This window comes from Athene cunicularia (genome assembly GCF_003259725.1).
Source record: "Athene cunicularia isolate RWA chromosome 8 unlocalized genomic scaffold, athCun1 chr8_part1, whole genome shotgun sequence".
Taxonomy (NCBI): Eukaryota; Metazoa; Chordata; class Aves; order Strigiformes; family Strigidae; genus Athene; species Athene cunicularia.
In genome coordinates, this window is record NW_020799109.1 from 1,716,731 (window position 1) to 1,728,850 (window position 12,120).

General features: G+C 50.7%; 1 protein-coding gene across 1 annotated transcript in view; it reads right to left on the bottom strand.

Annotated features, from left to right (window-relative positions):
- Nucleotides 1-3,361: 3,361 nt before the first annotated feature.
- The window catches only part of LOC113482787 (interleukin-23 receptor-like), a 9,145-nt gene continuing 386 nt past the window's right edge, over nucleotides 3,362-12,120 (bottom strand). Inside the window, exons 2-8 of the mRNA XM_026853849.1 lie at nucleotides 11,809-12,047; nucleotides 10,698-10,895; nucleotides 9,944-10,027; nucleotides 6,602-6,652; nucleotides 5,715-5,811; nucleotides 4,435-4,525; nucleotides 3,362-4,008 (exon numbers count right to left, since the gene is read on the bottom strand). Of these exons, the coding sequence (XP_026709650.1) occupies nucleotides 3,388-4,008; nucleotides 4,435-4,525; nucleotides 5,715-5,811; nucleotides 6,602-6,652; nucleotides 9,944-10,027; nucleotides 10,698-10,895; nucleotides 11,809-12,047 (1,381 nt within the window). The 3' untranslated portion in view covers nucleotides 3,362-3,387. The remainder of the gene's footprint in view (nucleotides 4,009-4,434; nucleotides 4,526-5,714; nucleotides 5,812-6,601; nucleotides 6,653-9,943; nucleotides 10,028-10,697; nucleotides 10,896-11,808; nucleotides 12,048-12,120) is intronic.

Consider the following 12,120-nt stretch of genomic DNA (forward strand, 5'->3'; position numbering starts at 1 on the left):
TACACCCAACGTCTTATCTCTTTTTAATCTGTTCTGTCCTCCCATTTAGACAAAAAGAGCCTTTTTACTGAGGTTAAGCCTGTGAATGAGGCGCGGCATCATGGAGCATCTCTGGCCCATGAGCTCTTCTGCTTTGATATTTAATTACATCACACTTGGCTGCTGGCCTGCACCAGTGTTCCTCTCGCCGAGCTCTTCCTCAGCCTGCGGAGGGATGTCTCTGAGGGCCACTGGCTGTCTCTGTCTGGGGCACAGGGACACCGGGATCAAGGGACACGGACCCACCACTCCTTGACATCAAGGGACATAGAGCCATCGCTCCTGCGCACCCAAAACCCCCGCCTTGGGCAAAGCTTGCCCCCACCACACTTCGACAGCAGCCGCTTTCTCCGTGTTACTCATTCGGCACAAAAATGTCTTGTCATAAAATAATTACACCCAGATTTCACTTGCACGGGATAACGTGAGTTCGCAATCTCCGGCAGGCCGGGCGAGAGTCACACGAGAGATCAATGCTTTTTGGAGCACGCTGTCTGCGGGTAGAGACATTACTCAGCGTATACTTCCTTTATGTGCCTCCAGCGTATATAACCCCATGTTGCAAGGAAGCTGAACTGCCCATGAAATTCATTGCCAAACCGATAAATAACCTCTGGAAATCGCTGCCGTGAGATACGGCTGCCAATAGTATAACCAAACTGGGAAAAAGGTTTAGAAAATGTTAATATCAAGAATTGGAGAGCTTGTAGTATTGGAGGGAGGGAGTGAACCCTGAGATGTTAAAATGAATGTACTGGGAGCGACATCATGATTTGATTCAAAACACTGGGCTGCTCACTATGAGGATCTCGGTGCTGGACTCGAACACCTACAGTTTGATCCCCGTCACTCAGGACGCTGGTTTCCATCCCTCAATACCACACTTGGTGGAAAGAAGGCACAGGAGGGGTGCAAAAGGCTTTCCAAGAGCAAAGCAGGCGAACGGCAGAGCGAAGAGCCCCTCTGGCAAGTCAGAAATCTGGAACTGAGGACGTGACGTGGCATGGGGGCGTTGGACTGTTACCAAAATTCCTGCTTGCTTCACGCACCGGACAAGTTACCCACTGATCCATTCATTGCCAGAGGTGAACAGCACGGGCGTCCATCCCAGAATGAGCCCGTCACCTCTTTTAAACCATTGGTAGAGACAAGCACTTTCCAAGCGGGTTAGAAGGGAGGGAGGGAGCTGTACCGTGTATTAGAACAGAATAGTTCCATTGGTATATATATATACGCCCATATGTTTGTGCCCTTCTCTTTCCATTTTCTCCAGTAACCAGTCCGTGTTTACCGGGTGCATCCACGCACCCGTGGAAGAGAGAGATGTCTCTCAGGCCCCAGGAAATCTTTGCCACCAATGAAGCACACGTGCACGGTGAGAGCAAGGCAAATGTTTCATCCCCGCGCCGCCACGTGCCGCTGAACAGGAAAGGAGCAGATATATTAGCAGGTATCTATCCTGGGGTGAGTTAGCAGGGCTGGGAATTCAACCAGCAGGTACCTGAAACGTAAGAGGAGGCTTTCGGCTTCGTTTTCTGACAAGACAAGCATTTTGACCCACGGGGTTTGGTAATTCCGGCGATACAGGCAGCGCGAGTCTCAGGATGTGGACATTGAAAAAAATACCGTCCCCATCTCACATGAGGGCTGCTGGTAGTATGTGGCTGTTCTCTTACAATTTCCTTCCTGCACAGGCAGTAAGCACTAATTTTAGACTCGCTTACATGTAAAAGTCACTCTTTCTGGCTAGGAAATAGTTTGTTGCTTCTTAAAGAAGATTCCTACCCCGTCTTGCCAAGGTAACTGCTACTCTGTCAGTCGAAGCGACGGATCTCTTGGGTTGTTAAAAGGGGACAACACACCGCAGCGTTGGTTGGGAGGTTGTAATCTCCAGGTTTAACAGTTCTACGGCAAATCGGTGATTCCATAATAATAAAGTGGATAACCCTAGGCAGGTTGGAGGTTGGAGGTTAGCACTTACATTACCTCCGCAACTTTTAAGTCTTACAAAAAATTGCCGGGTCTTTTACAGAATTTGGTTTGGTGACGCACACTCGGAGAATCCTCTTGGCTTTTAATGTGCCGGTGTTAACGTCATTCTTGCAGGACACGTTCCCTGGGAATTTTCCTGGTGGGATGCAGGGGCAGCTCAGTCACACAGCACCCTGTGAGCAAGGGCGTGCAAGGGCGTGCAAGGGCGCGTGGTTGTGGCACCGGCACCCCTCCCCACCCCAGCCCCACGTGGTGTCACCTCCACCAGCGGCCGCTCCACACCAAAACCAGTCTCTGCTGGAACAGAAGAGGTAGGAGAAAAGGATGTGCAGAGCAAACAGAGAGCATTGAGGCATTTTACCGAGTATTGTAAACACCTTTCGTGCTCGTATTCCTTAAAGCATTCGGAGCGTTTCCCAAAAAAGCTGTGGGTGATGAGCGCATCGATACATGATCCAACCTCCCGCATGCCCAGGGAGCTCCTGGTTGCTCCAGGAGCATTTTGCTCTGCAGCGCCAGGCAAACAACTGTTCAGCAGGAAGGAGACTCCTGCAGTTCGTTTTCTTGTTTCAGAAGATCCAAAATGCCCTCTCACGCCCCAAATAAATGCTGTCGCGCTGTGCCACTCTCTGCTTCACAAAGCAAGGCCGAGGCGCTGACGAGCTGCTGTGAGGACAGGATAAATCCTTCACACAAAGTGAAGAATCCACCCAGTGACCAATTTAGAGAGACTTTAAATCAGCCTGGAAGATGATGAAGGTTTGATCTTGCCTGATGTCGTTTTTATTACTGAATGGGAGGGAAAATGAAATCAGGTGATGCTGTCACACAGAAAAGATTTCATGTCCTGGTACCCACGTCTGCTGTAGGATATACAAATCCCTCTTGGAACACACGTTTGCTGTAGGAAATATAAATCCTCTTCGGTGTAGTGTCTCTTCATTAAGAGTGATCCCAAGACATTTTACACAATTCAGTCAGGACGTCTAACGGATCATTTTATCCATCTTAACTGCAACCAGCTCCGGGGACAAGATGCTCCAAACATTTAACAAGAGAATGATTTTGAATAATAATTGGAGCATTTTGCATCCTTCAAAAAATCACCTGCTCCGTATTTCAGTTCTTATGGGAATCCAAGTTTTACATTTTTTTATGCTTGTGACGATATGAGGTAAGTTTAAAATTGTGATTTACTGGCCAAAGCATTCCAGACAGCCACAAGAATTTGTAGTTGATAAAGAGGGCAAATTTCAGATTTGGAGTTTTTCTCCAGTTCTGCTGTTTGCAATCTCAAAGGCTGGTATGTGCTATGGTCACCACTTTGGGGTTTTTTAATCACAGCTACAGTTTCTCTCAAAATAATCTCCCGATACTTTGCGGGAAGCAGGTCTTTACATCCACCGACTCCCCGTTCATGGCTCTGAGGCAGGAGACGAGCTCGTCGGGGACCAGCGTTTGCTCTTGAACGTCACTGGCCAACACGTGTCCCCACTGGTTCTCCGGGAGGGAGCCGGGTCCCCCCTGGGCTAAGCCAAACACGTGGCTTTGCCCGCTCCGGCTGTTGTTTAAGATGAGGTTGATCTTCTCCAGCAGACAGACGTGATGCTCCCCTCCCTCCCCGTCCCACAGCTGGGGAACGGGGCTCGTGTAGTCTCTGAAGAAGACGTTCCCCTCCGGTTCTGGGAGGGGTGTGGGGAGCTGTGTGTGGTAAATATTGGTGGCTACGTACCCCAGCGGGTTCCCGTCGGACACCTGAGGTTTGTAGCCACTGATCTGCTCGGGGGTGACGATGCTGGCAGGCGCCGTGCTCCCCGGCTGCTCCCTGGCCTCGGGGACCTCTCTGCTGGGCTTCCTCCGGGTGCCCATGGTCTTGTAGTCCTTGTGCGCTGGCACCTCCTCGATTTCCGTAACTGTGGGGTCGCTGGTGTCCAAGAACGGCTCATGGAAACTGTTGCTCGTGAAATCACTCTTCTCCTGGAAAGAAATGGTGAGAGGAGCAATAAACCAGAAAATTTTACCAACGGGAGATCTATACCATTAGAGCATCCCACGGAAGAAATGGGGCAATGACTTGTTGTCTTCGTCTCATCTTCCTTCCCACCTCTCTCAGCGAGGTGGGCAAGGGAGGACGGGGAGCTGCTCTGCCTGTCTCCATGCTTCCGCACGCACTTCAAGGGCAGCTCAAGTCAACTGCGGCCACTGAATAAAGAATATATTCAGGCAGTGTTTAAAAACCTCAGCTAAGCTGGGCTGTCATGCACCTTGCAAGTGCCTGGGAAATGATTTCCTGGTCCCTTAGAGCTTAATCCTCTTCCCATCTGTGCTTCTCACAGCTCTGGAGCAAGCTTGAATCTAAGGGGAGACAAGTGAAGAGAATCTGGGAGAAAATGGTGCAATTACCTGGAGTGACTTAACCACGTTGCTGTTTTCCAGGTGGGGAAAGTCTTCAAACAGCCATTTTGGCAAGAGCGACACAACAGTGGCCTTAATTCTTTATGAAAAAGAAAAGAATAAACCCCAAGATGTTAGCCCATTTTATTAGTTCCTTATTCTTCACTCAGGACGAAGCTGTCCCCCGGCAGGAGGAGCACGGCAAGTGCATCCATCCTTCGGGGACGGCTCGGAAGCCCCAGGTTTACACCACACAGGTGGGTTTCCCCCTTTGAACTCTTCATCTTTCATCTTATTCCCCCCCGGTTTGATTCACGGCAGTGCAAGCCTGGAAGCTAAATTACTCTCGGTAAATCCCTTTTGTAAAACTTGTCTCTATGTGACAACGTGGGGGAGCTGGGGGGAGGCCCAAGCTATGTGTATGAACCAGAGCAGGCAGGCGCACCCTGAACTGATGAAATCAAATACATGGCAGTAACGAAAGTTGATTTTCCTGCAGCTGAAATGAAAATAATTTGCAAGAGATTTTAATTTTGTTGAGTCTTGCTGGTGTTCTGGCGCTTTGCTGCGTTGCTGGGAAAATACACCGTCCCTGTTGTTGAAATGCCCGTGTTTCACAATTACAGCGAGAGCAGAAGAGTTAGGCTGGGTTCAGAAAGCGAAAGAGGCAGTTTCTCAACAGCCTCTACTCCCAGGTCTCCTCTTGTTGTGTCAGGAAGATCCAACCAGGAGCTCTGTGCCACAGAGGTCACCCGTTCCCCCGGGTTTGTGTTGGGACAGCAGCGCCTGCACTGCTGGACATCCCTGTTCCGGTTAAACAGCAAACTGGGATAGACGAGCGCGGGTTTGCAAGGGTGCCTAGCAAAGAGCTGTCAATGTAAGAACCAGTATTAAGATCTTCCCTGTTGAGTTTTCCAGCTGCCCCACTCCCAAGTTTGTGTCTGTATCTCAGGGTGCAGGCGTGAGGAGTTTCAGCATCCCCTCCTCTAGTCAGAACTGGGAGTAACCAGTCCTAGGATAAAACTTACCTACAGAGGTTATGTTTTTCCTCTCTTTTTCTGAGAGACACAATCCCGTGTGTTCCCAAGGTTGGCCTTTACAAATTTTTTAAACTTTTTTTGTTGGTCTCTGCCTTACTGTAGAGCACATCTGATTAACGGGCGAAGTTGCCCTCAGTTAGAGCAGGCTGCAGTGAAAGCGACTGGTTTCTGCAGTTTATTTTAAAATATTCCAGAAGAAAAGTATGAGTTGGAAATAAGGAAAAAAAAATGTAGAGGGGAAAGTAATACCTCTTTCTGGCTGATTTTTTAAACATCAGAAATAGAAAAACAACTGATAATGTGACCATGCTGATGCCCAGTCCCAGGAAATCTCCGACGTCATCATCTGGAAAAGGATAGAGAGGAAGGAGGTCAGTCGGGCGGCCCTGCTCCACCGCCCCCCTGGTCGCTGATGTAAAGGGCAGACCTCTGCTAAAGCCGCCCTCGGCACTTCACTCGCCCTTTCGCTCCTCAACGAGCCAAGCAAAGCCATAACAAAAGCAAAATCAAACCCGGTGTCCCATCCGCCTTGCGCTGCGGCCAGAAGCGTGCACGGCCCCTTCGCCATCTCCATCGGCCGAGTCATTCGAAGAAGTGTGGTCGCTGTGTTTAACCATTTCCTACACAGACTTACCTTCCAGAAACGCTGAAGTGCACTCTTCAGCTTATGTAGGTTTTGCTTTTGGTTTAAGTACTGCAACAGGTCATAACGTAACCTTTAGCAGAAGATGTGCAAACCGGAGCATAACCGAAAGTTAGAAAAATGGGTGGGAAACGCTCAAACGAGTCTCTGGTTCAAGCTGCAAGACTGAAGCACTCCATCGCTGTTGTGTTAATGTTTTATCTTTCTCGTTTTCTTATCTCCTACTTGTTGTAATGCACATTATGTTATACATCTCATACGGAAGCAAAACTTAAGGCACGCGTTACGCTGTTCAGCCGTGAGAGCCTTTCCTGCTACGTGGCTCATGTCCCCATCAAACGAAAAGCTGTTTTTCCGGCCCTGACCTCTCCGAGGCGTAAAGGAGCTTTTGCTTCCTCATCAACAGATGCTGCAGGTGCCGTTTGAGCTAAAACGTCCACTTCTGGTCAAGGAGAAAGTCTGGCTTACCAAGTCTGAGCTATTATCTTCTTACCATGGGAGATCTCGATGTAGGTGCTGCCCAGGAGATGGTTCTCTGAAGGGACTTAAACAGAGAGAGGAAAAAAATATCCGTAACTTCATTTAGAGAACGGCAGGTGACATAGAAGCTATTTTGTTAATATTTTGTTTAATGTTATTTAGAAACAGAAATAATGGTATCATGAGAAAAATAAAGCCCTCGGTACTTTTAGCACTAAAGTAATTACTAACTCCACCTCTGACCAGACTCTACACAATATTCTCTTTCTCGGAGATCTAATTAAAAGAGATGTTGGCGAACACACATAACACCGATTATAAAACATCTTCCACGCACATCGCCCCCCTCAGCACCCGAAACAAGAATTTAGTCTGCCTCGAGGAATCGGACATCCTTTCTGATGAGCACCTACAGATTATTTCCCAAAGTGTCTGAGCCCCACGGGACTGAACTTTCTGATAATATCTGTTTGTGTGATGGGCTGTGTAGTGAGGGAAGATCTGCAGCCTGCCAGGGCAAGGAGTATATTTTTGTTAAAATAAGCAGCAAGCTTTCCTCCTGGCCAGCCTCAGCCATTGCCTTTTGCTGTGTCCTTCGCAGGCAGTGAGCATTGCTGATGACGAGATCCTGGGTCTGTGTCGCGTTCGAAGGAAGGGAAATGACCCCAAAACGCTGGCAACACAAAAGGCCCCTTTTGCAGAGTCACCTGTGCAAGCACAGCTCCCACTGGCAGCAGGATTTTCCCCAAATTACCAAAACTGGGAAATTCGGGCAGGGCAGCCTGGCCAGCGCAGGAATCCAGGTGCTTGGTGAAACCCCGCGTCTGCACATTGGAAAACTCCTCCGTACCCTTCAGTTGGGTGACTGCTCTAGGAAAAATCCTGCTGCTCCCCGTGTTTGCCCTCCTGTCCCCGAGAGCAGCCACCCCGGCAGGACAGGGACGGGAAGCTGCCTCCTCCGCAGAGCGCGGGCACCACCTGGCTCCAGCCAACGGGCTGCTCGGGGCAGCAGAAGCCTGAATGCATTTAAGTAGAGAATCAGCATTAATAAGAATAGCGGCTAGCATCCTCATCCACAATCACTGAGCTTCAACTGGCCAAGACAACTAAGGGTATCCAGCATAATATAGCGTATATATATATATATCTATAATAGACGTATATATCCTCATCAACAGGGGCCAGCTGATTTTAGCCAGGGATTTCTGCAACAGAGTCAGTAATCTGTCAGTTGAGACGAGTTCAGATGAAAATGAGTTAAAACCGTCTGGAATTCACAGCCTTTCATAAACGCAACAGTGGCTGTCAAAGGACAGAGCTCATCCAAGGCTGGTGGAGCAAGGCCCGTTCCGCTTCTGTTTGGTACAGCCTCTGCAAGGATCAATGCAGACCCAAGGCCAGAGGCAATTTCTTCCTCTCCAAAGGGCAAAAAGATCCCCGAAAAGGTCTCTGGTTTTGTGCATCTGAAGCATATGTGTCTCCTAGCAGAGCTCCCGGAGCTCAGGTATTCCCGTTCCCTCCGTGTTTTCAGCGCAAGCCCACTCAGTTGGAGCCTGCTGCAGATGCTGCGAAGCGTCTCTCAAATATATGGGGTTGTGGAAAGAAAGTGATGGAACACACTGTTCTGCAGCCTGGAATTCGGCAGTTTTGGCGGGCGGGTGTCACATTAAAAAAAAATAATGTTATTACAGTAACGCCTCGCTGACGACGAGTGAGGTCAACCTGAGTAAGGAAGGCGAAGAGTGAGGTTCGGGGTGCGGGGTCGAGCTGGGGACTTACTGCCGGTGGGGTGTCAGCTGGGGGTTGTGCTGGCGTCTTGGACACAAACCTTGTTGCTGACATGAGCTTTGCTTCTGCCTCACATTGGTACTGCCCCACACAAACCCCCAAGCTTTGTTAACGGGGTCTATGCAGCCACTAAGGGTGAAGTCGCTATTTTTAAGCATTTAATGCGTTCCTAAGCCATTTGCTAGTGCAAAGGTTAGAGCATCCTCCTTTTGACAGCCAGCTCTTCCCTCTTCTGAGCAGATGCAGACCTGCTGCCGAGGGTTAAGCCCACCTGAGGATCAGGACCCTGAAAATTCATGTGATCAGAGCTGGGGGTGCCCAAACACCGACGTGCCCAGAGCTGAAGGCTCTCAGTGTGTCTGCGAGGACAATACCCAGCAGCCAGGGCTAACAGATGTGAACAGCCTGGGATGAACCGGTCAGGAATATCTGTTTTCATTTCTTGGGAAAAAAAAATTAAATAACTGCCCTTCTCAGAGCCCTGAGAGGTGCCAACCAGAAACACAGTGCTGGTGTGTTGTAGGGAAAGTTCCCAAGCAGCTTCAAATAACCCATCTAAAACTGCATCCCAGCACGGGGGGTGAACTGGTGACATCCACGGGTGTTACGGCTGCCTGCAGCCACAGCCAGCTCTGTCGGGGTCCTAACAGCCCTGACCAGCCCCACCTGGGGCCTCCACCCACACCCCCTGCCCTGGGGCTCTATTTAAGATCAGCCCTGAGCATTTAGGCCTGGCTTAGAGAAGCTCTAGGAGGCTGGGTTCTGACCTATGGGTTGGCTTCGTGGCTTAATCTCAGCTCTCTGCTGTCTCTGTGGTCCTGCCCAGCCACCGCTGGGCCCTGTCTGCATCCTCCATCAGCACGGAGGCTTTGTGGGCGCTGCGGTGTCTGTCAGCAGGTATGGGGGCGCTGGGAGGCGTGCTCAGGCGCTGAGCTGCGCCTGGATTATCCTGCTTCACCCGGGTGAGGAGCAGCAGGAGGATGGAGCAGCTCGGGGAGCTCCTGAGGGTGACGGCAGCCGACGCGCCCAGCGCTGGAGGTGAGGACAGTCCTGGCTTTCCCTTCAGAACTGGCCTGGGTTCTCATCTGAAACGCCTGCCAGAACCGAAGCCTGCCTGCTTCCAGCCCCAGGTAAGAAAGAGCAGGCTGCAGCTTGGCCAGTTGCTCTCTCCAGGAGTTGTTTGCTGTGTTTTGGTGTATCTAGAACATTTTATTGACAGTTGCGCAAAGCATTTTCTATCACAAGAAGGGAGAACGACTCCATTGATGTATCTTGCGAAGTAAGAGGTGGTTCTCACGCGCGTTAAATCTGGGTGCAGGAGTGAAGGCTGGCTAGAGAAGGCTTTCAGGCAGATGCATTGATAAAAATCTCTATTTTCATATCCTGCAGCTAAGAGGTTTCTGTCTAGAGCCCTGTTTTCCTCTGATCAATGAGAGGGTTTTACCTCTTCTTTCTAAAACTAAGTCATTCTAAAAAAACTGGCAGATGGCGGGAACGTCAAGAACAAAACAGCAAGCTCAGCTTCTGCAGCTCCACAGCAGCAACTTCCCCACCCGAGAGGGCTTACCTTGGCTGGCGCTTGGCTTGCTGACTCCGTCGGGGTAGACTGCGCATACTGACACGTTGATGTGGCTTCCCGCTACTCCCTCTTCTAGAAAGAAGCAAGATTTGCCTTTAAAATGTATTTGTAAGCTGCTGTGAAAGCTCTAGGCTTGCTCGAGGGCTTCTTGCTGCGGGGTGTAAGTAGATGGAAGCGTGTGTGGGGTGTCCCCAGCCTGCTGTGCCCCTTCCCTCCCAAAAACACACGTGGAAGGGAAAAAGCTTGGTGGGGTACCTGGCTGGGGAGTACCCCAAACCCACTAAACACCAGAATTAGTGTGGGAAGGGTCCCAAGGTGCTCAGGCTGTGCTGGTGAGGACCCTCAGGGGTCTCTCTGGGCACGGGGGGAGGAGAGCTGCTAAAGCCGCAGCCTCGGCGCACCAAGCGTTGTGCCTTCTCTCCCTGCATCCTTTCGACACACCGGGGCATCGCCCGCGCTCGGAGAGGCCTCCACAGATCTCGTGTGGCTTCCTGGCCCGCCAGCTCACTTGGCACTTCGTTCTCTTTTGCTGTGACCTTCACCTGGGGGACCAGATCCCACCCACTCGCCCTCCTGTCTCCTGCTGCTTCACTCCTCCTTGCTCCTGAAGGGCTCTGCATGGTCTCACTCACCAAAAACAAGTGGGCAGGGGCTCAATTTCAACTGAAACTCTGCGTTTATAATATATTTTGGCTTTATAATATCCTGATGAACTGCACCCAGGACTCCTGGATTATCTCACCTTGGATGTACATCTGTGTTTCCTGGTGTGGGACTTTCTCCCAAAAATACTGCTCCTCCTGGCTATACTGGGCGGTGCGAACCCACTCCACTATGAACCAGAGCAGGGACCTCCTGCTGCTCGGGGGGGGCTGCCAGGCCACCGAGACTCTGCTGTGGCTCTCGGCCTTGACCTCCACGGCCCTCGGTGCTGGGAATTCTGCGGAGAGAGACAGCAAGGGGACTGTCACCCCAACCTTGTCTCTGAAGAGCGGGAGACTTGGAAGGGTCAGCAAAGCCCTGGCAAAATGCCTTCCCTGGAAGGGTTGAAGGACTGACAAGGGTACAAGAAATTCTAGAATGTGGTAGTTTATATATATATATACACACACACACACACAAATGTGTGTACATATCAAAATCTGTATCTCAAAATCTGTATTTTTATATATATATATATGTCTGTTCACAAAAGCCCATCTTCGGCTTTGTCATGTCTCGTCTGAAATGCTTCACCTGTCACTTCTTACAAGAAATGAGAGATTAGAGAATTTTTTCCACCTTATTTCTGTTCAGTTTCTTTTTAGTCATATATTTGTCCTCAGTTTGAATGGGACTTTCCCCTCCCATTGCTCATTAAAGAGACATTTTTTTTTCCAAAATAGGAAAGTGTGGTTATGGGGAAAACCACAGCCTGTGGTGCAGGGAACTGAAGGTGGCCCAGAAAGGAGTTGTTTTTTTTTTTTCCTCCCTTTCTGTCTGCGAGGACCCAGCTGGGGCTGTGTCCCTGGCGGAGGTGGCAGGAGCTATTTTGGGGAGCAGAGGAGCACCCTTGCATGGGGCCTGCTGCACAGCCCTGCCCTGCCAGCCAACGCAGGCAGGATTAACTTATTTTTAAGCTTGTGCTGCAGCCTTCAGAGGCTGAGGGCTGAGATATGTGGCTGCAGGGTGTCTCCATCTTCGGGGCGTGCTGGCCTTGTCTGGAGGGCATTGTGTTCCCTCCGCCGGGGTTTTTCCCTTGCTTTAAAACCATGCATGCACAAATTAACTTTTTTTTTTTATTTTTTCCCCCCCGCAATTCTGATAGAAGCTGGTCTCTGTTAAAGCTGCAATCGGTGTGTGTGAGCTCCTACCTTCCCGGCTGCTGGCCCCCTGGCTCAGGGGGATGCTGGCAGGGCTGGAAGCCCCCTTGGAGTTGTGAGCGGTGACCTGGAGGGTGCGGGCTCCGGGGGGCACCCGGCCGCTGCAGGACGTGCTGGAGGTGTTGCAGAGGAGCAGGGGTCCCCCAGGACCCTCGACGAGCACGGTGTAGCCCAGGATCCTCCCGCGGGCATCCTGGGGGGACAGGGGCTGCGAAGGGTGGGAGACAGCCCTTGGGGATGGGTGTGGGGTCTGACACTGAGCCCCCCAGCGCCGGACGGACCCCCACCTGTCTCTTATACACA